A 27,765-nucleotide genomic window follows, 5' to 3' on the forward strand; every position below is an offset into this window, starting at 1 on the left:
AGTCAACATTGATCATTGTCAGCCCACATAGAAAAATGTCATTTAAATTATTTTTATATATTTATACACAGAAGTATGCATATTATAAATGTTTTATGTAGATAGAAGAATTGATTGCAGGTACAATTCCTGGAATAACTGCAGAAACTAGTTAAGTAAAAAAGGACCATGGCAAGGCTTAAGGCATAGGCAAGCAATAGAGCCGGTATCTGCAGAGTTTTGTCTTTTGGATATACGTGAGGATTAGTGGAGCTGGATCATACCCTAGATTCATTTTTAGCCTCTTGAATAGTCTCCACTCTGTTTCCAGAATAGCTGGTTCAATTTGTATTCCCACTAACAGTGAACGAGGGTTTTTTGTGGTTCTTTGTATCCCCTCTGTTGTTGCTTATTTTTTGAGGGTGGAGGTCCTTCTAATATAATTTTATTTATAGACACAGAAACTTGAAATTCATATATTTCCCCTATTCTGCACTGAACATCTAAAAATTGTTAAAAAAATACTTTTAGTTTTTTGGCTATGGAAAAGCTGCCAAGCTACATGAAAACAGGGAAGCAACCATACCTTGCCAATTTCTGATCTTAAGCAAAGGTACTAGCAATGTTTATAGAATACTTAAAAGGAAAATATATGGCAACACTTCAAAATATGAGAGGAAGAAAATAAGCTGTAAGGATATTTTTGAAGTATATTCTGTGTAATTAAAAGTAGATATCATGAGCCATAGTGAAATAATTAAAACATTTTAAAGATTTGTAAATAGTACAATGACATTTTGATGTTAGCAAAATAGTTCTAAGGAGCACAAGAAAGCAATATTCCTCATATCTATAATATACTGATTTTTCAATAAAACTGTAAACACAAAGGAAAATATAAAAGGACTTTTTTCTATAAATACTACTAGATCAATTAGATATCCATGTTAAAAAATAATGGGCCTCATACATATCTCACAAAGTTAAACAATCTATATCTATAATCTATCTACTATATATAAAATTGGCTTAGCCATAAAAATCTCAAGATTTAAAATGTCCCATTGAATACTGAATACTTTATAACTTGCACTTAGGCAAAATTTTCCCTCATTGACACTAAAATACAAATAGTCTACACAAGCTATTTGCTGTTGAGTTTAAGCTTTATTGCATTATGGTCACATAGAATACAATGATGATTTAAATTATTCTAAAGTTGTTAAGATTTGTTTTGTATCCCATTTTGTTGTTGGTGTTTTTGTTGTTGTTGTTGTTGGTGGTGGTGGTAGTTGTGGTGTTTGTTTTTATAAACAAGCTTCCATGGGCTACAGAGTAGAATGAGTCTTGTTCTATGTTCAGGTGGAATATTCTGTAGGTCTATTTGATGAATAATGCCACCTAACTTGTCTGTTTCTCTATTTTTGTATCCCAATGGCACGACTTTTGGGGAAAGCAGTATTGTAAAATCACTTGCTATTACTGAGGTAGAGTTAATCTGTTTCTTGAAGTGCAGAGGTATGCTTTTTATGAAATTGGGAAAACAAGAGTTTGGTGCATACATGGTTGGTATTCAATGTCTTGTTGATTAATTGTTTGCTTGATTAGAATGGGTTGCCCTTCTTTATGTTTCCTGAAATTTGTTCCTAATCGACAGAATAATGTTATAATTTTAGCTTCCTCATTGGATCTCCTACTGTAGTAAAGAAAATCAGATTCTGTGATTAAGGTATATGATGCCTAAACTATTTTCTATAAAGAAGTAAACATATAAAGATGCATATATCTAGGCAGTCATATAAGTATATTTTTGACATATGTAAAAAAACTGATTGTCTGCATGTAAATATAAATGTATACAGACCTGTGTATGCTATTAGCATAATATTAGACAAGGATATATATAAAACCAAGATTTAGATATTATACTATGTACTATTATATACAATAATAAAACACATAATCAAAGAGTGAAATAATTAAAAATGAAACAATATATTGTGAGTCTTGTATCTTCAGACACACTGCACAGTGGTAGAACTTTAATGTTCCTTTGTCATATGTTGGTTGGAAATAAAAAGCCTTGGAATTTAGAATAGTAAGCACCCTCCTTCTGCCCCTCATGGTCTCTACCTTCTTACCCCTTACCCCTAGTATGCCCACCCTTGTTTTCTGTCTTTCTATTTAAAAGCAAGCTAATTACCTTCAATATCTGTGTCATATAAGTGTTTGCCTGGAATACCTTCCAGTAACTCTAGACACATAAAAGTGAAAGCCAGGGATTGCATTGGGAGAATTCCTGAGGTATCCTGGGTTGTGAATAAATGAATGGACTCAGATGACCCACATCCCATGGCTAAATGTTCCAGCAGATTAGGGACTACTTGAAACCACCAGAGAACCTTCATTTGGTAAAATAATCATTCACACCTTGTCCAGGGATGATCTTTGAAAAGGCATCCTCTCACCCCCTTTTTTCTCAGCCAATGAAACCCTCCCTGAAATATATATCTTGATAACTGCAATGGATACTGGACTCCAGACCTTACCTTCCTTAACTGGATTGGAACACAGTCTGGCCCATCAAGAAAAGGGTTTTGTCCTTTCCTCTCACACCCATAGGACAATGTGGCATATTTCTTGAGCTTTATGTGTTTCATCCTGATCTATAAAGCACAGACTATTTTATGACTTATAAGTGAATAAAAGAGACTCCTGGGGAAGCACCCATTTAGATAAAATGTTTATTTCTTTCTTTCATATTTTGAGACATAAGATGGAAATATGGAATATAAGGAATCTAAAATGCATAAGGAAATAATTAAAGGAATATTATTTCCTAGGATCAAGAGCTGGATTTTACAGGTGTTTTTTCACTATATGCCATATATACATTGTTTTTTCTTCTGCACTTGCAGCTTATCAGCACAGCATCATTACCATTGTTGTTCAGGGATCCATGAGAGTGAACTTTGAGCTGTTTCAATAATTGCATGAACATTGGGAAGTTCATAGTCTCTCTTCCTAGCCTGGATGACCTTGAAGAAGAAAAGGATACAGTCAGGTCAGTTGAGACATAGTTTGCCACTCTCTTGTTTACCCATATTGTCACCTCCCTTTCTTATCCTTAACTAAGTCCTTTACTGAATCTCTGTCCTTGGAATTAGCTTCACTCCCACTTCTTGAGAGCATAAAATGAGCTCCTTACACCTACTAGGCCTGGTCACAGGAAGAAGAGCAGTAGATATCATGGAGCAATAGAAGGGATGGGAAAACTGCAGTGTCAAAGGCAGGAGTTGAGTAGAATATATCATTGCACAGATGGTCAAAAGGATAGAATAGGAGGCATCCCTGATGCAGCTGCTGGGGGATGGGGATGGGGATGGGGATTCAGAATATGTGACATATGGTCCTGAGAATACTGGAGATCTGGCAGCATTTCTATGTGACTGAATAAGTCAGCACCTATATTTTGTCTATGCATTAGTATTATTAGTCTTTGGTAGTGTAGAGTAAATCTCAGTGTGTGACAAGAACGTGTATCTTGGTACCTTGTGCTCTGATTTCTTAAAGCACGCTGTGAATCACATGATATATGTTGTAAGTTCTGTTCATGGGCATCTGTGATGAACATTATTTCACAGAAACCCATGAGCTTCAGGTATTCAGTCAATTTAAAAGTATCAGAGCCAGAGTTTTAAACACATCAGGCCCAAATTCTTATAATTTCTCTGTTTTGATAAATACATCAATTTTATTATTTGACTTAGGGAATAATAGTTTAAGAGTCTTTTCAAATATCTTCTTTTGCCATGATTTATTCCATTTACTGTATAAGCCAGAAACCTGGGTAAAACCAAATACTCTTTTTCCATTAAAGAATGTAGCAACTGAATGACTCCTAATGACCTTCTGCTATATCTGTAGATCGGTATTACACTCAGTCATCACCAGAAAAGCTCCCTCTGCCAGTAGGTGGAAATTGATATGTTTATAAAAAAGATAAAGAGAGAGGGTATATGTTTGGTGGAGGAGTAGTCAGGTATGGGGGATGGGTGTGCCTCCGCAGGCCTAGCCAGAGGAATCCCTTTGCTCTGAGGGACAAACCACATGATGGTATGGTATATATTGGAGTTTATTCAGGGGATAGGGAGGGGAGTTGAGAGAGTAGTGTGGAGAGAGAGAGAGAGAGAGAGAACAAAGAAGAGGAGTAGAAAAGTAGAGGCTGGCTATGAGCACATGGAGAGAGAAGGGGTAAGGGAATGGGGAAAGAGGGCTGAAGGGACAGAGGGACAAAGTGGGAGTAGGAAGGCAAGAACAAGTGAAAGATAGTGAGAAGAGGGCTAGCAGCCCCCTTTTATAATGAGTCAGGTATACACAGGTAGCTGTGGAGCAGAGATTAGACAAAATGTTAACAGAAACTAACAGAGACCCAAATTTAGACAATATGCAGATTGTAAGAGACCTTGCAACATTCAGTTTTAAATGGGATATCTTCATCCAACCCCTTCCCTCAGAGCTCAGGAACTATGTGGACAAGGGCAGAAGTATGGAAGACACCAAGGAAACATAGCGGAAACAACACACATACAAACTCACAACAGAGAGTGAAGAAGAATGCCCGGGGCATACACAAATCCAACACTGTGAGGGGAAAGTGGGTATAAGCACCCATCTCTAACCAGGAAACTATTTCTGATAGACAACTTCTTGCAAAGGGAAAATTCATTTTCTCCAATGGGGTTTCACTGGATGTACAAACCACACTTAAAAGTAGATGGCTGAATGAAAATTAATTCAAGGGTCATTTTTGCATATTTTTGTTGCTGTTATTGTTACATAATGCTTTGGACTTTTTTTTTAACCATACTGTTTTTTTTTTTTTTTTTTTTTTTTTTTTTTTTGCTTGTACACTATGGTTTCTGATCTCTTGTTTCTATGGGGTGTGTGCGCGCGCGCGCGCGCGCGCGCACACACACACACATACACGCTTCTTTTTTTTGTTTTATTCTGGTTATTTTGTTTTGCCTGTTTGTTTTCTAAATATAGAGAGATAAAGGAAGGATAGAGTTGGATAGATGGGTAGGTGGGAGGATCTGGGAGGCGATACAGGAGGAGAAACTGTGATAAGAATATATTCTAGGCTGGGCAGTGGTGGTGCACGCCTTTAATCCCAACACTTGGGAGGTAGAAGTAGGCAGATTTCTAAGTTTGAGCCCAGCCTGGTCTACAGAGTGAGTTCCAGGACAGCCAGGACTACACAGAAAAACCCTGTCTAAAAAACCCAATATATATATATTCTATGGAAAAAAATATATATATTCTATGGAAAAAAATATATATTCTATGGAAAAATCATTTTAAACAAAACAAAACAAAAGCAAAAAGGACAAAAAAGGACAAAAAACAAAACAAAGAAAAACAGCCCTATTCTTAAAACTATGATAAGAAAATGTTCAGTTATTAATGCTTAAAACTTAATTTCTTTTCTGTTACAGTCAGGTCTTACCAGAGAACTAAAAGTGGTTGTTAGAAACTACTATGATGCCTTAGAGAACACACCTGCATATAACTGTGCCTCACAGATCTCAGCTGCCACGTATCCAAACTGGAGCTCAGTTCAAAGCAGTAGAGTCTAAGCTTATCCCCAGGCTCACAGTACAGTTTGGTAAATTGTCCATAGACCACCACTTCCATCCTCCCCGTTCGATCTTCTATTCCATAGTAAATGAATTCACTCCTCACTGTTTTCTGAAAAACAAAACAAAAACACTCATCTTCTGAGGAATGTGCCAGGCTTGAGACATCTAAGGGATATAAATAGTGTTAGCCTGTCTCTGATATAGCAAATGCAGTCCTAGGTTTAAAATTATGGAAAAAAGACAGCTTCAGGCATTTTGGTTCATAAATCCTGTCTTAAGAAATCTCTCTCAAGATTTTCTTATTTAAGGTCTTTATCTGATGGATTATTCTAGAAAACCTTTCCTTGTACCACACAGGTAGAGATGAGAGTTCTTCAGGAGTCCAAGTAGAGAAAAATCAGAATAAACCTGAATGCATTGTGGGTATCTTAGGCAATGCCACTAGAACTGAGAAGGATGACTTGTGGCTCCCTGGAAGTCTGAGACTGTTCAAGTCTCCATTAACTAGATGCTATTTTCTCTATGCTTCTATGTATTTGCTCTATTCCAAGTACTACAAACATTAAATCTGCACCACCCAATTTTACTTTCCTCACTTGTATTTGGTTTACTTTGTTCAGGTGTTCTTACATAGTCACTGAAACATACTACACAGAAACACCATGGATAAAAGCAGGACTCAACTGGTCAATATGTACAACAGAATTTACGACTATACTTTAAACAATGGTTGGGTCTTCTAAGCATGATGTTTGCAAGGGAATTGTTACTGAAAGATACACCTCAAGTCTAAGAATTCCTCAATCCACTCTACATTTGTATCCTCTGCCTTAACATGCGAATAAAAACAAAACCCTGTATTTCTCTAGTCTGTTATACTTGCTTCTCTTTAGATTTCAAGTAGAGCTTTCTTGCTGAGCAATCACTTGATAAATCTAAACCAAGTCAGAATGGTTAAGATCATGGAAACACTGGACAGCAAACCCTGATGTGACTGTGAGGAAGGGGATCCCAAGTTTACGGTGGATGACATTGCCAATGGGTAAGGCCCTCTAGTTATCAGTGTGGAGAATGCCCCAAAAGATAAAATGAATCTTCCCCATGTCCCAAAGAAATGACACTCTACTCCATAAACACCTGTTCAGCCATATTCATTACTGATTTATTTACAATAGCTCGGAGACGATGACAATCTAAATGTTCTTCAGCTGATGAATGGATAATGAAAATATGATGCATATATAAAACAGAATACTATTTAGCCATAAAGAAAAAAGAAAATTTCAGATAAATGAATGGCACTAACAAATGTGGAGGCTTCTAGCCCATTCTACAAGCAATGGGCTAGCAGCCTGTCAATCCATAGGAGGCAGAAAGGGAATTTGGTGCAGCTCTTCTCAGAAGCTGATACTGTTTCAAACTCCTAGATTCTGACACCAGGCAGTTTATTTTAGGCATATTTAATTACAGTACAATTTGGGGGGAAAATGTTTCCTGATGATAATTAACTCAATCCTATGTGTAAAAGAAATGTACTCTTTACCAGGTATATATAACCTCCTCCATGAAGATGAGTTCTATTGGCTGAAAAACAATGCTCAAGGTAAGACTTATAGAGACTGACTGAAAGAAACTTAAAAGTCTGGGGGATGCAGGTGTGGCCTGGCCCTACAGAGAGTTCAGAGATCACAAGGCTATTAATCACCTGTGCTCCACTTGTAAAGTACATGTGACATCTCCCATAGGTATGGTTTCTATTAATTGAGAAACAAGCTCTAGATAAAGGTCCAAGGAAAAAGAATCTGTTCAAAGACTTCTACCAGTATTGATAATTAAATCGCTACTGATAAGGGCTGGGAAGAATGCAAACAAAGAGCATTGTGTATTGATACAAAATGGTATAAATGGATCATCACAGTAAATGTCAGGTTTTGCCAGGTTTTATGTAGAGTCTCTTTCTAAAAGATTTTCATGGTTATACATTTAAAAGAATGAGAAACGATCATCCCACACCTTAAAATGGGAAACTCCACTTTCTGTTTCCTGATCAGGGAGGCCTTGTTTTCTTGTGGCTACAAACTGACCATATTCCAGCTGCCAAGCTAACTTGAAATCTGGGGTTGCAAATGAAATTTTATAAAATAATTTAACAGCTTACCTCATATACTGTAAATGTTCCATTCACAAATGTTCCTGCTTCTTGTGTACAAAGAGTACTAATTTTAGGTGTTGCGTTGGCTCTTTGTCTCAGGGAAGTTGGGATATTCATCACATTGCTGTCTTTCACCTCTGATACGCAGGAGGCTGTGTATATCTCTAGAAACCCATTGTAGCCAATATAATCTGAGATGGCAATGACTTTCTTGGGGATGAACTTTTCCTCGAGGGCTATGTCAAAAACCTTCACTCTGAAGAATTCAGTCTCAGTAGCCACGGTGGCATGGAACATTCTTTTGTCTTTTCTCATGTCATATGTGAATGGTTCTGTTACTTTTAACACCATCACTTGTTTGAAACCTTGCTGGTGACCATCTTCTTCAGAAGGTTGTTTAGGTACTTTCTTCAGTCTTGGTTTCTGCATAGAATTCACAGAGGAAAACCAGGCACAATTAAAACAAAGTAAAGAATAGCACTTTTAGGCAGAGTGGAGAAATCTAAGCAATGCTTAATATGCTGACATAAGTGATGTGAAATGAATGAAGGTCTGGGCAGTAATTCCGGCATGTTGTAATTACAGTAAGTAAATAAGTTTCATTAATACTTTGGTGGTATTTGCCCATACACTTGAGGCCTTGTGAATTGTAGACAAATTGTCTCCCTGTAAGCTTCACCACAAGTCTAATGAGCACAACAGCACATTTTTTAAACTTAGATTACAAATCATTTCACACACACAAACACACAAAATCAGTACTGTCTTTTTTTTTTATTACATATTTTCCTCAATTACATTTCCACTGCTATCCCAAAAGTCCCCCATACCGCCCCCCACTTCCCTACCCTCCCATTCCCATTCTTTTGGCCCTGGCATTCCCCTATATTGGGGCATATAAAGTTTGCAAGTCCAATGGGCCTCTCTTTCCAGTGATGGCCGACTAGGCCATCTTTCGATACATATGCAGCTAGAGACAAGAGCTCCGGGGTACTGGTTAGTTCATCTTGTTGTTCCAACTATAGGGTTGGAGATCCCTTTAGCTCCTTGGGTACTTTCTCTAGCTTCTCCATTGGGAGCCCTGTGATACATCCAATAGCTGACTGTGAGCATGCACTCCTGTGTTTGCTAGGCCCCTGCATAGTCTCACAAGAGACAGCTATCTTTGGGTCCTTTCAGCAAAATCTTGCTAGTGTATGCAATGGTGTCAGCGTTTAGAAGCTGATTATGGGATGGATCCCTGGATACGGCAGTCTCTAGATGGTCCATCCTTTCATCACAGCTCCGAACTTTGTCTCTGTAACTCCTTCCCTGGGTGTTTTGTTCCCTATTCTAAGAAGGGGCACAGTGTCCACATTTTGGTCTTCATTCTTCTTGAGTTTCATGCGTTTAGCAAATTGTATCTTCTATCTTGGGTATCCTAAGTTTTGGGCTAATATCCACTTATCAGTGAATACATATTGTGTGAGTTCCTTTGTGATTGTGTTACCTCACTCAAGATGATGCCCTCCAGGTCCATCCATTTGGCTAGGAATTTCATAAATTCATTCTTTTTAATAGCTGAGTAGTACTCCATTGTGTAAATGTACCATAATTTCTGTATCCATTCCTCTGTTGAGGGACATCTGGGTTCTTTCCAGCTTCTGGCTATTATAAATAGGGCTGCTATGAACATAGTGGAGCATGTGTCCTTCTTACCGGTTGGGACATCTTCTGGATATATGCCCAGAAGAGGTATTGCTTTAAAACACTTAGGCAGCCACTGGAAGCAACAACCCAAGGGCTCTGCTGAATAATTCAAATGAGAAGTTCTTCCACTTGTATATGATCTGCCCTGGAGAAGAATCCTGGATTTGGATTAGAAAGGGTTATTTAACCACCTGTCTGTCCTCACTGTACTCCACAGACTGCATAGCCCTCCCCTCCCTCCTTCCCTTTTCCTCCTCCTCCTCCTCTTCCTCCTCCTCTTCCTCCTCCTCCTCCTTCTTCTTCTCTCTCTCTCTCAAGATTTATTTATTATTATTATTATTATTATTATTATTATTATTATTATACATAAATACACTGCAGCTGTCTTCAAATGTACCAGAAGAGGGTGTCAGATCTCATTACGGGTGGTTGTGAGCCACCACATGCTTGCTGAGATTTGAACTCAGGACCTGTGGAAGAGCAGTCAGTGCTCTTACCCACTGAGCCATCTAGCCAGCCCAACCTCCTTCCTTCCTTCCTTCCTTCCTTCCTTCCTTCCTTTCTTTCTTTCTTTCTTTCTTTCTTTCTTTCTTTCTTTCTTTCTTTCTTTCTTTCTTTCTTTCTTTCTTCTTTCCCTTCCTCTTCCTTTCTTTCTTTCTCTCTTCCTCTCTCTCTTCCTCTCTCTCTCTCTCTTTCTTTCTTTCTTTCTTTCTTTCTTTCTTTCTTTCTTTCTTTCCTTCCTTCTTTCTTTCTCTTTCTTCTCTCCTTCCTTCTTTTCTCTCTTCTCTTCTCTTCTCTTCTCTTCTCTTCTCTTCTCTTCTCTTCTCTTCTCTTCTCTTCTCTTCTCTTCTCTTCTCTTTCCTTCTTTTCCCAGCTCTTTCTTTTTCTCTTTGAAACAAGGTCTCAATATGTATTCCTGGATGGCTCTGAATTTGCTATACAGATCAGGCTGTCTGGCCTTGAACTCACAGCAGTCTACCAGCCTTTTTTTTTTTTTTTTAAATTATAGGTTTGTGCTATTACATCTAGCTACTCTGCATCTGGATTCAGGGGCATACTTTGAAATGGAGAAGAATGGTGGCAATCCCAGGAATCCTAGAGACCAATGTAGGGAGGTAGCTATAATCCAACAACACTTGCTGTGGCCTGATTTGGAAACCTGTTAATGGCAAGGGCTTAACTGTGACTTTTTGTCAATGTAGTCTAATGTTTTCTAATCTTAGGAAGTATATTTCTAATGTGACTTAAGAAGTACCCCAGAATAGTGCTAAGAACACCTACCAAAATGTGCATAGAAATTCAGGAGTAGATGTTATATACTTCTTTAGGAATGTGTGTGTGTGTGTGTGTGTGTCTGTCTGTCTGTCTCTGTGTTTGTCTGTCCTTGTATATATTCTCTCTCTCTCTCCTCTCTCTCTCTCTCTCTCTCTCTCTCTCTCTCTCTCTCTCTCTCTCTCTCTCTCTCTCTCATATTCTCTTTCTCTGTGTGTCTGTTTGTCTCTGTGTTTGTCTGTCCCTGTATGCTCTCTCTCTCTCTCTCTCCTTCTCTCTCCTTTCTCTCTGTCTGTATGTATATGTGTGTGTCTCTCTGTGATCACAGGACAACATTAAATGTTAGCTCTCACCTTCTACTTTGTCTGAGATAGGGTCTCTCTAGTTCTCCACTGTGCATGCCTAACAAGCTGTCCTATGATGTTCTGTAGATCCTTCTTTCAGTGTCTCTATTCTCTGCTTTGGGGCACACTGGGATTATACACAAGGATGTTCAGTGTAGAGCTTTTGCATAAGTTCTGGTGACCCCAATTCATGTTGTAAGACTTTTGAGGCAAGTGCTTTCACCCACTGAACCATCCCCCAGGCACACATAAGTAAAATTTAAAAACATACACTGCAGACAATTATACGAACTGTGACACAAATCTGGTATGTAAAAGATATTCTGCAAATATGTAACAAAAGACAAAACTACCTAAATAGGCCTTTATCACACAAGGAAATAGAAGAAGTCATTAAAAACCTTCCAACCAAAAGAAGCCTTGGGCCAGCTGGATTTAGTGCAGAATTCTACCAGAATTTCAAAGAAGACCTGATACCAATTTTCCTCAAAGTATTCCATAAAATAGAAACAGAAGGAATACTACCTAACTCATTCTATGAAGCCACAATTACTCTAATACATAAACCACACAAGGACCCAACCATAAAAGAAAACTTCAGACCAATCTCGCTTGTGAATATCGATGCAAAAATACTCAATAAAATTCTTGCAAACCGAATCGAAGAGCAAAACCATCATTCACCATGATCAAGTAGGTTTCATCCCAGGGATGCAGGGTTGGTTCAATATACAGAAATCCATTAACATAATCCAGTATATAAACAAACCTAAAGAAAAAAGTAACATGATCATCTCCTTAGATGCTGAAAAAGCATTTGACAAAATACAACATCCCTTCTTGTTAAAAGTATTGGAGAGATCATGAATTCAAGGCCCATACCTAAACATAATAAAAGCAATTTAATGCAAACCAACAGCCAATATCAAATTAAATGAAGACATACTTGAAGCAATCCCACTGAAATCGGAGACAAGACAAGGATTCCCACTCTCCCCATATCTATTCAATATAGTACTTGAAGTGTTAGCTAGAACAATAAGACAACAGAAAGAGATCAAGGGGATACATATTGGTAAAAAAGAAATCAAGGTATCACTATTTGCAAGTGATATGATAGTATACATAAGCGACCCCAAAAATTCTACCTGAGAACTTCTCCAGCTGATAATCAACTTCAGCAAAGTGGTTGGATGTAAAATTAACTCAAATAAATAAGTAAACTTCCCGTATACAAAGGATAAATAGCCTGAGAAAGAAATTAGGGAAGCAATTCCCTTCACAATAGCCACAAATAGTATAAAATATCTTAGGATAATTCTAACCAACAAGTAAGAGACCTGTATGACAATAACTTCAAGTTTCTCAAGAAAGAAATTGAAGAAGATCTCGGAAAATGGAGAGCTCTCCCATGTTTGTGGATTGGCAGAATTAACATAGTAAAACTAACCATCTTACCAAAGACAATCTACAGATTCAATGCAAACCCCATCAAAATCCCAACACAATTCTTCAAAGACATGGAAAGAGCAATTCTCAAATTCACCTGGAAAGGCAAAAAACCCAGAATAGAGAAAACAATTCTTAATAATGAAAGAATGGCTGGAGGGATCACCAACCCTGACCTCAAGCTTTACTACAGAGCAATAGTGGTAAAAACTGCATGGTATTGGTACAGAGACAGATATGTTGATTAATGGAATACAATTGAAGACCCAGAAATAAAACCACATACTCATGGTCACTTGATTTTTGACAAGGAAGCCAAAAAATATACAATGGAATAAAGAAAGTGTCTTCAATAAATGGTGCTGGTATAACTGGCTGTCTGTATGTAGAAGAATAAAAACAGACCTATATATGTCATCTTGTACAAAGCTCAAGTCCAAGTGGATCTAGGACCTCAACATAAAACCAGATACATTGAATCTAATAGAAGAGGAAGTGGGAAGAGCCTCAAACCCATTGGCACAGGGGGAAATTTCCTAAACAGAACTTCAATGGTTCATGCTCTAAGATCAAGAATTGATAAATGGGACCTCATGAAACTGGAAAGGTTCTGTAAGGCAAAAGTAAGGCAATGGAAAGTAAGAAACTGGAAAGGTTCTGTAAGGCAAAAAGACATAGTCAATAAGACAAACAGGCAACCTACAGATTGGGAAAAAACTTCACTAACCACACATCTGATAGAGGGCTAATATACAAAATATATAAAGAACTCAAGAAGTTAATCACCAAAAAAAACAAACAACCCAATCAAAAATTGAAGTATAGAACTAAACCAAGATTTTACAACTGAGAAATCTCAAATGGCTGAGAAACACATAAAGAAAAGTTCAAAGTCTTTAGTGGTCAGAGAAATGCAAATCAAAATGACCCTGAGATTTCACCTGACATCAGTCAGAATGGCTAAGATCAAAATCTTAGGTGACAACACATGTTGGAGAGGATGTGGAGAAAGAGGGACACTCCTCCTTTGCTGGTGGGATTGCAAACTGGTACAACCACTCTGGAAATCAATCTGGAGGTTCCTCAGAAAGTTGGAAATAGGTCTACCTGAAGACCAAGGTATACCACTCTTGGGGATATACTCAAAAGATGCCCCACCATGCCACAGGGGCAAGTGTTCTACTATGTTCACAGTGGTCTTATTTGTGATAGCCAGAAGTTGGAAACAAATTAGATGTCCCATGACAGAAGAATGGGTACAGAAAATGTGGTTCATTTACATAATGGAATACTACTCATCTATTAAGAATGAGGACATCCTGAGTTTTGCAGGCAAATAGATGGACCTAGAAAATATCATCCTGAGTGAGGTAACTCAGACCCAAAAGGACATGCATGGTATGTACTCACAAATGCATGAATATTAGCCTCACTAATGCGTGAATATAAGCAAAAAAAAAAAAAAAAGACAGAAAGAAAGAAAAAGAAAAGAAAAGAAAAGAAAAGAAAAGAAAGAATAATCCCCTACAGAATATCTAAGATACAGTCCACAGAATTCAAAAGGCTCAACTAGCTTAAGTGCCCAAGTGAGGACACCTCAGTTCCACTTGGGAGAGAGAAGAAAGCAATCACAAGTGGGGAGGGAGGGAGGAACTTGGGAGGGAAAGTGCAGGAGGTATGTGTGTGGGGGGCATTAGGGATGAGAGGGGAACCTGATATGGTATTGGGTGAGGGAAAAGGACTGAAGCCCTGTGGGCCTGCAGAAAAAATGTAAACAGGCAACCTCAGAAAATAGGAGGTTGAGCAAACACCCAGAATGCACCAGAGACCGGGAGGTGAGAGACTCCTCAAAGGGAGGGACCTTAGATGAAATGCTGCACAGTAGGGAGAGGGAACTTACAGAGCCCACCTCCAGCAGGAAGAAAAGACATCAAGTGAGGGTTGGTTTTGCCATCTCACAGTCACACCTCTGACCCTTAATTGTTTCTGTCTAAAAGAATTACGGGGATGGAAATGAAGCAACAGGCCCAAAGTGGGATCCATCTCAAGGGGAGATTCCCAAGGCCTGCCATTATTACTGAGCACTTACAAAAAGGGATCTGTCATGACTGCCCCCCGAAAGACCCAACAAGCAGCTGAAAGAGTCAGATTCAGATATTTTTACCCAACCAATGAACAGAAGCATGTTACTGAATTAGGGAAGGCTGAAAGAAGCTGAGGAGAAGGGTGATCCTGTAGGAGAACCAGCAATCTCAATTAATCTGCATCCCCGAGATCTTTCAAACACTGGACCTCCACACAGACAGCATACACCAGCTGATATGAGGCCAACAACACACACACACGGTAGAGGACTTCCAGGTCTGTGTTCATTCAGAGATGATGTACCTAACCCTCAAGAGACTGGAGGCCCCAGGGAGTTTAGAAGTCAGGTAGGATGGGAGGTAGGGGGCATCTACATTGAGACTGGGTGGGGTGGGTAGGAGGTGTAGATGTGGAGCAGTTAGAGGGTAGATAGGGAGGGGCAGGGAGTAGAATATGGAGTGTAAAAATGAATTACAAATAAAATTAGATTTTAAAAAAGGAAATCATTGAGAATACATTTTATATTTCTATATCCCATTTTCCACGGAAATACCACACCAATGGTAAAATAAATAAATAAATAAATAAATAAATAAATAAAGATGAAAGCCAAAAAAAAAAAAAAAGTAAAACTAAATAAATGTTTAATTATGTCCCTTAAAGAACAAGGGTGTTTAGGTCTTCAATGAATTGTAGGATTTTGTAATGCAGCAGAGAATAAGAGGAGTGTAAAATGAATTTAGGAATGACCTCAAATCATATGTTTAAAATAGATAGTGACTTATTTCAACAAGACAGCATACATCATAGAGGGTTAATGGGAACTTCTTCCAAGATTATGTTAATTTTGTCGTCGTTATATTATGAGAATAGCCAATCATTACCTTGGGTGGTGCTGCTGGAGACAGGGACATGGCAGGAAAACTGGGCATTGTTGCAGAAGACACCTGAGGGGAATTTTGGTAACTGCTGGGTATTGTTGCTGCAGACATCTGAGAACTGTTACAACCACTGGTCATTGCTGCTGGGGTCTGTCGCAAGGTTTGGGCATTGTGGGGCACTGTTGCTGGAGTCATGTGAGGGTTACTATAACTGCTGGATATTGTTGCTGCAGAAACATGAGGACTATTAAAACCACTAGACCTTGTTGATGGGGTCAGTCGAAAGCTCTGGCCACTGCTGGCCACTGTTGCTGGAGTCACCTGAGGGTTACTGTAACTGCTGTGTACTGTTGCTGCAGATATCTGAGGACTATTACAGCCATGGGCCATTGCTGCTGGGGTCATTTGAAAGATCATTTGAAAGGCACTGCTGGGCACTGCTACTTGAGGAATCAAAAGGGACTGGGCACTTGGCACTGTTGCTGGAGTTACCTGAGGGTTATTGTAACTGCTTGATATTGTTGCTGCAGACATCTGAGGACTGTTACACACACTGGTCATTGCTGCTGGGGTCTGTCGCAAGGTTTGGGCATTGTGGGGCACTGTTGCTGGAGTCACGTGAGGGTTACTATAACTGCTAGATATTGTTGCTGCAGAAACATGAGGACTACTAAAACCACTGGACCTTGTTGATCTGGTCAGTCGAAAGCTCTGGCCACTGCTGGCCACTGTTGCTGGAGTCTCCCTAGGGTTACTGTAACTGCGGTGTACTGTTGCTGCAGATATCTGAGGACTATTACAGCCATGGGCCATTGCTGCTGGGGTCATTTGAAAGATCATTTGAAAGGCACTGCTGGGCACTGCTACTCGAGGAATCAAAAGGGACTGGACACTTCTTGGCACTGTTGCTGGAGTTACATGAGGGTTATTGTAACTGCTTGATATTGTTGCTGCAGACATCTGAGGACTGTTACAACCACTGGTCATTGCTGCTGGGGTCTGTTGCAACATTTGGGCATTGTGGGGCACTATTGCTGGAGTCACATGAGGGTTACTATAACTGCTAGATATTGTTGCTGCAGAAACATGAGGACTACTAAAACCACTGGACCTTGTTGATGGGGTCAGTCGAAAGCTCTGGTCACTGCTGGCCACTGTTGCTGGAGTCACCAGAGGGTTACTGTAACTGCGGTGTATTGTTGCTGTAGATATCTGAGGACTATTACAACCATTGGTCATTGTTGCTGGGTTCATTTCAAAGGTCTGGGCACGGCTGGGCACTGTTGCTCGAGGCATCAAAGGAGTTTGGACACCACTGAGTAACCTTGCTGGGGTTACCTGAGTTTTAATGAAACTACTGGATACTGCTGCTGCAGGCACCTGAGGACGATTATGACCACTTGTCTTTATGGCTTGAGTCATCTGAGTGGCCAGGACACTGCTGGGCTCTGTTTTCGGAGACTTCAGAGTAGCTTTGTGACTACAAGGAAGTGTTGAGGTTGCCAGACAGGTCTGGATGGTCTGGGTGCTGCTGGAGGCTGTCACTGGAGGCACCCGAGAAGATTTTTCACAGGTGGAATATGGTGCTGAAGAACCCTGAGATGTTGCCAATATGGTGGACGATATTTCTGTAGGCTCCAGGGATGTCTGGAGACTGCTGAAGGCTGTTGTTGGAAACCTCTGAGGAGTCAGGAGTTCCCGCTCAACCTGGCTTGTGCTGGTTGCTGAAAGTAATGGAAACTTAGGCTTTTCCTCCAAAAACTGTGTTGTCATGGTTACAGGTGATTCAGGGATAGTGTCTTTGCTTTCCTGAAAGGAAATAGTTTTGAAAAATTCTTTGTATCCTAATAAGCAGTTTTCAAAAAAATCAGATCAAACTCATCTTTGTCTTTTTCCCTTCCAAAATTACTTCTGCTCTGCCAGCATCCCTGATATAACTACCCCACCCCATCTGGGCTGCATGAGGCATCTTTAGATTGCATGTAAGTACTTCCTAAACCTAGCCCCTTCCTTTCCAATCAGAACCTGGGCACTAAATTTCACTGGTCTGGCTCAGAATACTGACTCTGCATATCTTATAAAACAGAGAAAAGGGAACCTGGTATTATTCAACTCAGAGTTACTGAATGGGAAACAAGCCATACAAGCAAAACTGGCTCCCATTTGTGAGTTTTTCTCCCCTTAGCTTCCCAAAGAAACCACTTAAAAGTGTCTGCTTTTTAGGACACAAGAGTCCCCCCCCATCCCACCCTTGTCACTCTCCTTTCAGGTGATCTGATGAGAACTGTGCATCAGGTTCCCTGAGATAATGGACCACAGAGTTAAATTTTCAGGAGATCAGATGGAGCTCAGTTGATACAGTATTTGCCTAGTACTTGATAGGCAGGACTCATTTTAATATCTGCTTAGGTTCAGGTCTGTGGCAGAACCTTCCCCTAATAAATAAAGATTTCAAGGAGCCAATCAATGGTTAGGTGGGACTTCTCAGTGGGAGAGAGGAAGAGGGGAAGCAGGAGAAAGATTCTTGCTTTTGGACCTGAGAGACATGGAAGACAAAATGTTGGTAGCAGAGGCCCTGGTTCAGGTGGCAGATTCGCCCGGATCCATTACTGGAGGATTTATAACTTAGAATAGCTTACAAATTAGGATGCTAGTTGCTGAGTCCAGAGATTGTGTTACCTGCTCATTAGAAACTAAGATTGTGTGGAGTTTTCCTTCACTTGGCTACTCAGCTGGGTTCCAGAGAAAGAAATGGTGGCAGGGCACCCCAGCCAGCCACAGGAATTTGGAACCATGGGGCATGCATGGCAATGACTCACCATGGGAACTTATTGGAGAGATTTCGGGGGCTCTGAGTCAGAGAGTCAGTCAGGCTGAGAAAAGGCCAGCCTGCCCACCACTGGCCTTTGCTGGTGCCTTGCTGGTGGTAGCATGGATTTTTTTTTTTTATAATTTTCTGCAACAATGGTCCTTTAAATATAAGGACCTTTTATATTTGGTTAAATGAAACTACTGTATATAAGACTATAAGCACACATATAAGAAGTATGTGTACATAAGGCAATACACATATTTAGGACCTTTTAAAATACTTATATAAACTTACAGGAGGCATAATACTTAAAATATTTTAAACTTAGCTTTAAAAGTAAAAAGTAATAAAAAAGATCATGTAAGAACTTTAACTGCCATGTTAATTATCACTGTTTTCTTTGCTGGTTTTGATCTCTCAGTATGTAAGTCTTCTGAGAAACAGAAGAAAGAAATAGATGCATCCAGCAATGGTAATTTGACAAAGAAAGCCATACCAGTGAAAAGACAGGGTTTTGTTTATTTTGAAGATAAAGTAGCAGGCATAGTAAACAATAGGAGAGATGAAGGGCTTTGCTTTCACAGGTCCGGTTGCAAAGGACTGTGCGGATTTGCTGCCCGGAATCACATCCAATGCATGATTTGCCAGTGTAATTGTAAAATATAGTCATTAAAAAGTCTTTACTCTATGTATCAAAAGATGGCCTAGTCGGCCATCACTGGAAAGAGAGGCCCATTGGACTTGCAAACTTTATATGCCCCAGTACAGGGGAACGCCAGGGCCAAAAAGTGGGAGTGGGTGGGTAGGGGAGTGGGGGGGGGGAGTGTATTGGGGACTTTTTGGATAGCATTGGAAATGTAAATGAGGAAAATACCTAATTAAAAAAAAAGTCTTTGCTCAAACAAAACAAAGATAAAAAGAAGTAAAAATAGTTGATGTCATCCAAACAAAACTGATTATTTATGGCCTTTTCTTCAGGCTTAGGTATGTTTTAATTATATTATAATTACTTATAAAGACAGATAATTAGATGTGAACATTGATTTTATATTCAAAGTAAAACAACTGTAATAATTAAAATGACAAAACATTGGTCATATAGAGATTCCAGGTATGATAGAATTCAATAAAGTAAACATTTGTAAGTGATTTTCAGGGTTTCACAATGTACACTATAAAAGAACGAATGGCTACATTAAATAAGCAAGTTAGTGGGAGATTGGATGATAAGCTCCTTCAAGATTTTTTTGTTGTTTTGTTTGTTGTTTGTTTTGTTTTCGAGACAGGGTTTCTCTGTGTAGCCCTGGCTGTCCTGGAACTCACACTGTAGACCAGGCTGGCCTCGAACTCAGAAATTCGCCTGCCTCTGCCTCCCAAGTGCTGGGATTAAAGGCGTGCACCACCACACCCGGCTCCTTCAAGATTTTTATCATTGTGAAGAAGTCTGGAGTATCTTGAATGAATAGAGTTAATATTTCTGTCAATCAAATTGTAGCTCACCCGATAAGTAGAACACTTGCCAAGTATAAAGGAAGCCCAATCATAACTTTTAAATGTATGTATAGGTAAAGTGTTTTAAATGATCAAATCATGTGATAGTCCTGGTGAAATGAAACTACTATATGTAGCTTGTTAAGACCATAATTTATTTCTTAATAACATATCCCTTGTCAAGGGCAAAAGCTTCTCACTGAGGTCTTCATAGAAGCATTTGATAATGTGATAGTTGATTTGGTCATAGGATGGAATTGTGCAGGCTTCAGGAGTTTGTAGTTTATTTCCCCCTTTTTCAAAGGAAAAAAATGCAAACATTTTCTACTTCTAATGACTCATCTTCTCTTTTGTGTATTAGAGGTTGAACTTGGGGTCTTTTGTGTGCCAAGTTCGGCTCCACTATGGGGTTTTATCCTCAGTTCTTGTCGTGTGTTTTAAAATTGTATGAAGAACAATGATTTTAATTGCAAGATAAATAATTCCGTGTTACTGGATTCTGAGTCTATTGATTCCTTGGAAACTGCACTTTCTGAACCAATGGCCAGACAAGAGCATAGGATCCTCTCGTCCATGAACAGAAACACTTCATGCACATCACTACTCTATGCACATGTCCTTGATGGGAGAACACCTACATTTAGAAAGTGCAAGTTGAGTTCAGTGTCCTTTTACAGGCTGTGAAAGGCCATATCCTTAAACTGACTGCTACGTTTGCAAATGTTCTCAAAAGGAAGAATGTTCTCAAAAAGGAGTTTAATGTCCTTTAACAGGCTGTGGAAGGTCATGTCCTTAAACTGAATGCTACTTTTGCAAATGTTCTCAAAAGGAAGAATGAGGGATTTGAGAGGAGAATTATGGGAGAAGAGTATTTGCTGCACATACATGAGGACCTATGATCGGATCCCAGCATCCTCATAAAAATCTGGGCTTTCTGTAGGTGACCCCAGGACCATGAAAGGCATAGATGGGATGGTCTCTGAGGCTTGCTGCCTACCAGCACAGCTCCAGGTTCAGGGAAAGACTCTATCTTAAAGGAGTAAGGCAGAGAGTGGTTAAGCAGAGTATTTGAAGTCCTCCTATGACATCAGTGATAACATGCACACACATGTATGTAAATCACACACACACACACACTCACAAAGCTAGTAATGATTTTATATATTTGTTGCAGAAAATTATATTATAATGAAGTAAACATTAGTTCTTCAGTTTTAAAACAAAATGAGTGACCAGAAATTATGAATATGTTCACCCTTCATTTTGTTTCATCTAGGTCTTTGGCACACATGAGGGGCATAGACTAAGTACTCAAAGGAAAGTCCCGGAGAGAAAAAGCTTAGTGGATGCTTTTTCAGTGAGATCTTAGACGGTGTACCTCTGATGAAGCTGTCACCATAGCTGGTTCTACTTCCCAAGCTTCCATCAGGCTGGAGGTAAGTGGGAGAGGACTGGATTCAGATTTTATTTTGGTTTTATTTTTAACTGATGAAACAAAGAAAAGACAATTAATAGATGAAGCTCTCCTGTTGTAAGAGGGCTGAAGTCCATTTTATGCATTTGCCTCCTGCTTATGTCTCAGTACATTTCCTGTCCCTGCCACCAACAATATAGACACAGGAAATGCTCCTGGGTTTCCTTGCTCTTCTCAGGTACAAGTGGCAGGACACTTATCCCTCTTGGGGACTTGTATGCATCCCAGCCAAGCCCCATCTCAGCCCTTTTATCCTATAGTTTGCTTTTAAGAATATAAGATTTGCATGACGATATGACAGATTATATTGTATTGGTCACCCCAAATTAGAGAAACAGAGGAAGAAGATGTAAGCAGTCCTGGCACGTAACAGAGGCATAACAGTGGGTTTCCATTGCTTACCTTTTGGGCTCCTTTTTATTTTCTTGAGACAGGATCTCACCATGAACCCCAGGCTAGCCTTAAACTGGAGATCTCTCTGCCCAAGCCTGCTGAGTGCTAAGATCACTATGTGAGGAAGTATGTCTACCATTGTTTCCATTTATTTTGAACCCAGTAACTTTATAAAAGGAACATCTCTTAGATTCAGAATTCTAATTCAATGTCGTCTCACACTTGTTGCTGGAAGACATACTAATGATGGTGTTTCTTAATTTGGAATTGTGGGACATTGTAAATGTGGTATTAAGTTTTTTCTTTGTAACTTTCTACTCTTTGCACCGTATTGGAAGCCACTGTTTCTCCAAACAGCTTCTATTTTTGTTGTTTTCTTTCCTTTACCCACCCCAATGACATCTACCTATAAACCCATTACAGTTCTTTGTAGGAAAGGAGTTCCCTAAGTTTCCAACATTTAAAGTGGTGGCATTTTATAGGTCCTGATGTATACACTGGGAAGACTTATCAGCTATGATCACTGCAAGGAGCTGGCAAGGTTAGGGAGGGTAGAGAAAATGTGGGCATCCAGACTGCTTCTCTCTTACCTTTCTCCTTCTTTTTTCTAAGTATATCAACACGATCTGCAAGTTCTGGAATGTCTTCACATACTTCTATCAGTTTACTCAATCCAGCATCCCCTGGGAACTTTTCTTCCATTAAATCAGCAATCTTAATTCTGTCATAATCATCTTGCATGTTCTTAGTCAGTTTTAGGTCATGGTTCAGTAAGGACTTAAGTGCTCTAAAGTTATAGTCATTCATATATTCTAATCCAGACAGAAGAACAATTTGCTTGTAGTAATTCACCATCTCTCCAGTCATGGATAAGCCTACAAGAGAATAACAGTAGACTAAATTACACACATAAGAGACCATTTAAAATACAGAGCATATCTAGGTGAGCGAACAGCCCTTGACATAGTGTTGTCCTTAGCTGTGCATGTGAAAAAAATGGAGCATTGATTACTAACTGTGCCACTGTGGGAAACAATGAGTGCAGAACCGCTTGGTTAGTAAACCAGTCTAAGGAACTCTTCCCTGTTGATGATGATGGGTGAGTGAGGTCGCTGAAGGTGGTTATGGGAAATCACCTTTAGTTACAGTGTATAGAGTATGGGCTGTGAAGGTTGAAATCCCAGGTCCTTTTTTCCATTGTATATTGATCCTGGACTTTGGTTCTTCCCCCATTCTTTTTTTTTTTTCTTTTTTAACAATTGTTTATTGTTTTATCTATTTACTTATATCCCACTTGTTCTTCTCCCACCTTGTGAGAGATCAAGCTGTGGGAAACCAGACCTTCAACAACTCCCACCCTGAGATCCAATTGACCCTTTGTTGGGAGCCGAGCCACCCCCTCCTTCTTATCTTGACCAGGCACCTGGGACTTTTTAGACAGAGCTAGCATTCCAAGATAAGCCACAAGATGTTTGAAGCCTGCACTCAGCATCTGCCTCAGATGTCCATCTCTCTCTGTGTGCTTTGATTATTCCCCCTCGCCCCCTCCCTATTTCCTGTCACTGTGTGATTATAATCGGGCTCCCAGCCTCCATTAAACAGACCTTGACAACTATTTGCTTGGTCTTGCTCCCTTTTCTCGCCCTTTTCTTTTTCAGGATTGTTCCCCCTGGACCCCATGAATAACTAGGTCCTGCAGGTCGGGATACCACTTGGTTTGCCCTCAGAGAGTTCCTCCTGCCATCCTCCCTCCCCAATATTACCTCATCCTGGTGCATCAAGTCTTTGCAGGATGAGGCACATCCTCTCCCAGTGATGCCAGAAGTGGCAGCCCTCTGCTACATATGTGACAGGGGCATGGGGCCAGCCTGCTTATGCTCTTTGGTTGGTGTCTCAGTCCCTGGGAGCACTCAGGGGTCCAAGTTAGTTGACACTGTCTTTATTTGGTACTATAACCTGCCCCTAGATATCCCCCTGTGACTCCCTTACTTGCCCATGCTCAAGTGGCTTATCTATAAATGGTCTTTGTGTTCACTCAGTGTATAGGAATGGGTGTTGGCTACAACAGGATGAACCTGGCCCAGGCATTGACTCTAGTCCACTTGGCTCTTTGTTAAGCAGCTTCCATTAGCATCCTGTCTCACCAGGTGTTAGATCTTGCTTTCCGTGTCCCTGGTATTGTCATTTTGCTAAGTATTTTCTAGTGCCAGATGGCAGCATTCACTGGAGGATATTATTTCAATAGCTACTTGCTTTGTTCTCCTTTTAGACTTGACTTTTTAAAATGGGTATTCCTTGCTCATAGTGCCAGTTTTCTCTGTATAGGCTGTGTTTAAATGCTACTAAGATAAGCTAATAGCTGACCAGTGTTTTTAATAAATTTTTTTTAATCCTTAAAATACTTCAGAAGTCCTTGGATAATTTGCTTCTTTTAAATATGGTTCTTTTATATTTGTGATATGGCACACTTTGGAATGCACAGCACCCATTCCCTTGGCATGCTCTGTGAAGTAGATGGTGTCCTTTTCATCACCATTCTTGTATTGCTTTCTCTGTCTGCCATCTATGATGACCTTTAAGAAGCAACTGAGACTTTGCCTTCTGGAAATTCCCAAAATTCTCTCACTAGACCAAAGTTCCTTTTCTATACATGATTAGGAGTTTCTAAACATCCTTAATAACTCTCAAGGATGGAATAAATCTGATATTTGCTTAAAGTTTAAGTGATTTTAGTTATGGGTTATTTTATCCATCTGTCTGTGTCTGTCTCTCTGTCTCTGTCTCTGTCTATCTCTCTCTGAGTCTCTGTGTGTAAGTGTGTATATGTGTGTGTGTGTGTGTGTGTTTGTGTGTGTAATATTCTAATCAGAGTGCTAAGTGTTCTCAGTCTACTAACCTTTTACAACAGCATTGTCTGGCAGACAGGGTTCAGAGGATGAAAGCAAGTCTACAAAGAGAAATAGAACCTTGATGGTGAGGAATAGTAAAGAAGATCAGATCATATGAAAGACCATACTCTCTAGAGCAATCAGATTTCAGCAAAATAATGGGATGATTTTATGTTACAATGGCCTAAGATACTACAAACTGAAGGAGTTTTAAAATTTTGAAGGTTGTATTTATTTTATGATTTTTGACAATAAGCTTATACCAAAATATAGACTGATGTGAAATGACAGGAGATCTTGATATTTTTGATATAATCTGATTACATGTAAATGCTCATTCTTTGCTGTTAAAAATATTATTTTTTAAATTTTGCAATAATGATCCCAATCTCAACAATATTCAGTAGTATAGTATTTCAGGTATTTACATTAAAACCCATCTTCAGCCAGCAAATCCGAGATATCAAAGTATAGTCATCCCCAATGGTGCAAAGAGGTACCCTTAACTTAACCTACATAAAACAAAACCTGAGAATGAGTGTCTGAATGTAGACCAATTCACACTCAGAGAAGAAAGCCTCAACGGTATTCTCTGGCATCAGTGCCTCAGCAGTTTTAGATGAGCTAATGTATCAGGAAGAGCTCTTGGAAGTGTGCTATGAAAATAGTATGTGCAGTTGAGAGCTCCTCAGAGTAAAACATAAGCAAGGTGAAAACTGGGTGAGTCTCTGCCTCAGGAGTGAAACTCTCCTTAGAGAGAGGAGAGACAGGAAGGGTATCAACAGGACCACTGAAGGAGGAAACAACATAAGCTCAGTAATGTTGTTGACTTCACTTGTTAACCACTTGAGTTATAAAGAGAAGGCAAGAAAAGAAATGCAGATGTCCCATAATAGAAGTAGTCATAATAAAATCCAGAAAAATGTGTCCTCAACCTACCCTACAGGAGCTAACATAATTGGTTAATTAACATCCTTTGTCAAATTTTCTTTAATATGTGCATCTAAAGGTTACCATTAAGACATGCATTCATGGAAATTATAAAATAAATCCTTTTTATAGAAACTAATAAGAGCCGATTTTTTTCTATATTAGCATTGTCTTAATTGGAACCAAAAATATAAAATTCTTCTACGAAAACCAAAAGAATGACAATAGTTTACATCCTAGAAATAGAAAAGTGTTTTAATAATAGAATTGTCTAGTAATAAATTAAAAACCAAATTTTAATGTATGATTTAGGAGAATTTATCTTAATTTCTAAATGAAGAGAGTCATAACTTTTGTAAATCTTAGAAAGTCTGGGCAGCATAATTAATACACCTAATAAGTAATAGATCAACCACAGTGCACAGAGGGTCTGCAGAAGAGTCTAAAAGTGTGAAGTATAGAAATAGTTCTGATGAACCTCCAACTCTTTTCTAAATCTTACCACCAGAACACAAAATCAAAGAAAACTAAAAAACAAAAACCCAAAGCAATTAACTTTCAGGATGATACAGATGTCTACAATACCACCTTATCCACTTGCAGTAGAGGTGAATGAAGACCATTTAATGTGCTTCTGAAGTCAATAAAACCCTAGGTTTGCAATCACTATGAATCTGGGACAACTTTGACCACATATGCCCATTGGTGCCCAGGTTGTGTATGGTTGCAATAATAGATAATGCAGCCTGAGAGCTAGATGCATTTTTTTTTCACTGAATATTATTACTTCATGGCAATTTTTCCTGTCACAAACTTGTCTTTTGCCCAGCCACTCACTACAACCACCAGGTTCTAAGCACTCTCAAGCCAAGAAAACTAAAGCCCTCTTCTAATTCACTTATCCAGACTTACCTAAAAAACGTGTATTTTATAATCTGAAATATGCCCCTTTTTGGGTCAGTGTTACTGGTGGAAGAATAAGGATGCCTAGCATCTTCATGAGCCAAGGACCTGAATCCAGATACTGGAAATTCACTGCTCAGTGTAGCAGCCACCAGCTTGGCTTCCTTCTCTCTCAACCAAAAGATCAACAAGGATTTCACCTGTAGTCTTGTGCATTCACAGAGAAAGCAGGGGGAGGACTCACCTCTTCAGAAAATTCTTCAGTGGTATCCAGTTTTGCAGGGCAGGAAGCTGTGAGTGAATGAGCAAGTGAGCAAGCAAGTGTGTGTGTGTGTGTGTGTGTGTGTGTGTGTGTGTGTGTGTGTGTGTGTGTGTGTGAAGATAAAAAAGTAAATAGTAAATCTCTCAGAAGGTGATCCAGGGGATTTTGTAGTCTCCTGAAATTCTGAGAAAATGAAGTGTTTTCAGAGAGAGATGGAAAGCTGACTCTGGTTAGAGTCACTGCACAGACTGCTCAGACTGAGAGGTTTTCTGTTTCTCATCCTGTTCTACGGTGAGGGGAGTGGACAAGGTTCATAGCTTTTGATTTCCTCAGAAACTGAAACTCAAGAGTTTCCTTCCTGTTCACCACAAAAGTCAAAGAGAGCTAGTTACACTCAGGATGTTTCTTGCAGATCTTCATCGGTACAAGATTCAGATTTATAATCCTCATGTCCTACAGGCTTACAAAAGGATCCCTAGAAATCTTCCTTCCTTTGAATGAAGGTGAACTTAGACCAAAAAAGCCAAGTCACCCAGCCTCTTCTTTCTTTTCTGCTCAGGACAGAGTCAGTATCAGGAGATCTTTGCTGTGTCAGTTGCCAGCTGCATGTGAATGGGTTTCAAGGAAAATCTGAGATGAAAAGGCTCCTAGTTTTAAGTCGTTCCTGTAGCATCTATGCATCCATTAGTAGCTTCCAAGACCTAGACTTGCAAGAGCATAATGTTACAAACACACAACTCCAAGCTGCAGCCTCAAATAGATAGAAAGGCATTTGGCATTATCCACCTCCCTCTTGATTATAAAACTAAGCTCTCCTCCTTCAATGGTGAAGTTAATGTTTCCTCAGTGTCTCTACATGATTTCTGGGTAAGCACAGGGTACCCTGGGACCTGGGAGACAGTGGGAAACCTCGAGGTTTGATTGAGATTATGGGCTGAAATAATGCTTGTCCTGCTGCATTTTCCTGGGATGGAGAGTTCAAGGATTAAGATTTGTTGTGATCCTGAAACATGGAAAAATGGCATCAAGCAGCAGATAATGGCATGCGAGCCTGCCAGCTGGTCTGCAAAAGAGGATAATGCCATAGCTAGGTAACCAGTCACCTGGATGAAAATGATT

At 39.5% G+C, this 27,765-nt stretch overlaps 1 protein-coding gene across 1 annotated transcript; it reads right to left on the minus strand.

The window, feature by feature from the left end:
- Nucleotides 1-2,709: 2,709 nt before the first annotated feature.
- On the minus strand, nt 2,710-26,889 carry LOC110289470 (uncharacterized). Its single transcript, XM_085843119.1, has 7 exons — nt 26,629-26,889; nt 22,254-22,538; nt 21,175-21,281; nt 15,497-17,302; nt 7,780-8,196; nt 5,542-5,730; nt 2,710-3,017 (listed from the first exon to the last, which is right to left on the minus strand). Exons 2-7 carry the CDS (start codon nt 22,528-22,530, stop codon nt 2,916-2,918), a joined length of 2,898 nt encoding a protein of 965 aa, XP_085699245.1. The 5' UTR covers nt 22,531-22,538; nt 26,629-26,889; the 3' UTR covers nt 2,710-2,915.
- Between the last annotated feature and the right edge of the window lie 876 nt (nt 26,890-27,765).

Source organism: Mus caroli, unplaced genomic scaffold (genome assembly GCF_978045245.1).
Source record: "Mus caroli unplaced genomic scaffold, Mus_caroli_1 scaffold_1, whole genome shotgun sequence".
NCBI classification, from domain to species: Eukaryota; Metazoa; Chordata; class Mammalia; order Rodentia; family Muridae; genus Mus; species Mus caroli.

Bases quoted from the DNA above. Each gene is read 5' to 3' on its own strand.
- LOC110289470 (XM_085843119.1), bottom strand. From the start codon at position 22,530: ATGACTGGAGAGATGGTGAATTACTACAAGCAAATTGTTCTTCTGTCT. The intron at 8,197-15,496 runs GTAATGATTGGC...AATTCTATGCAG, and splicing joins CTCCAGCAGCACCACCCAAG to AAACCAAGACTGAAGAAAGT. The intron at 3,018-5,541 runs GTGTGTTCTCTA...TTCTTCTTCAAG, and splicing joins TGAGGCACAGTTATATGCAG to GTCATCCAGGCTAGGAAGAG.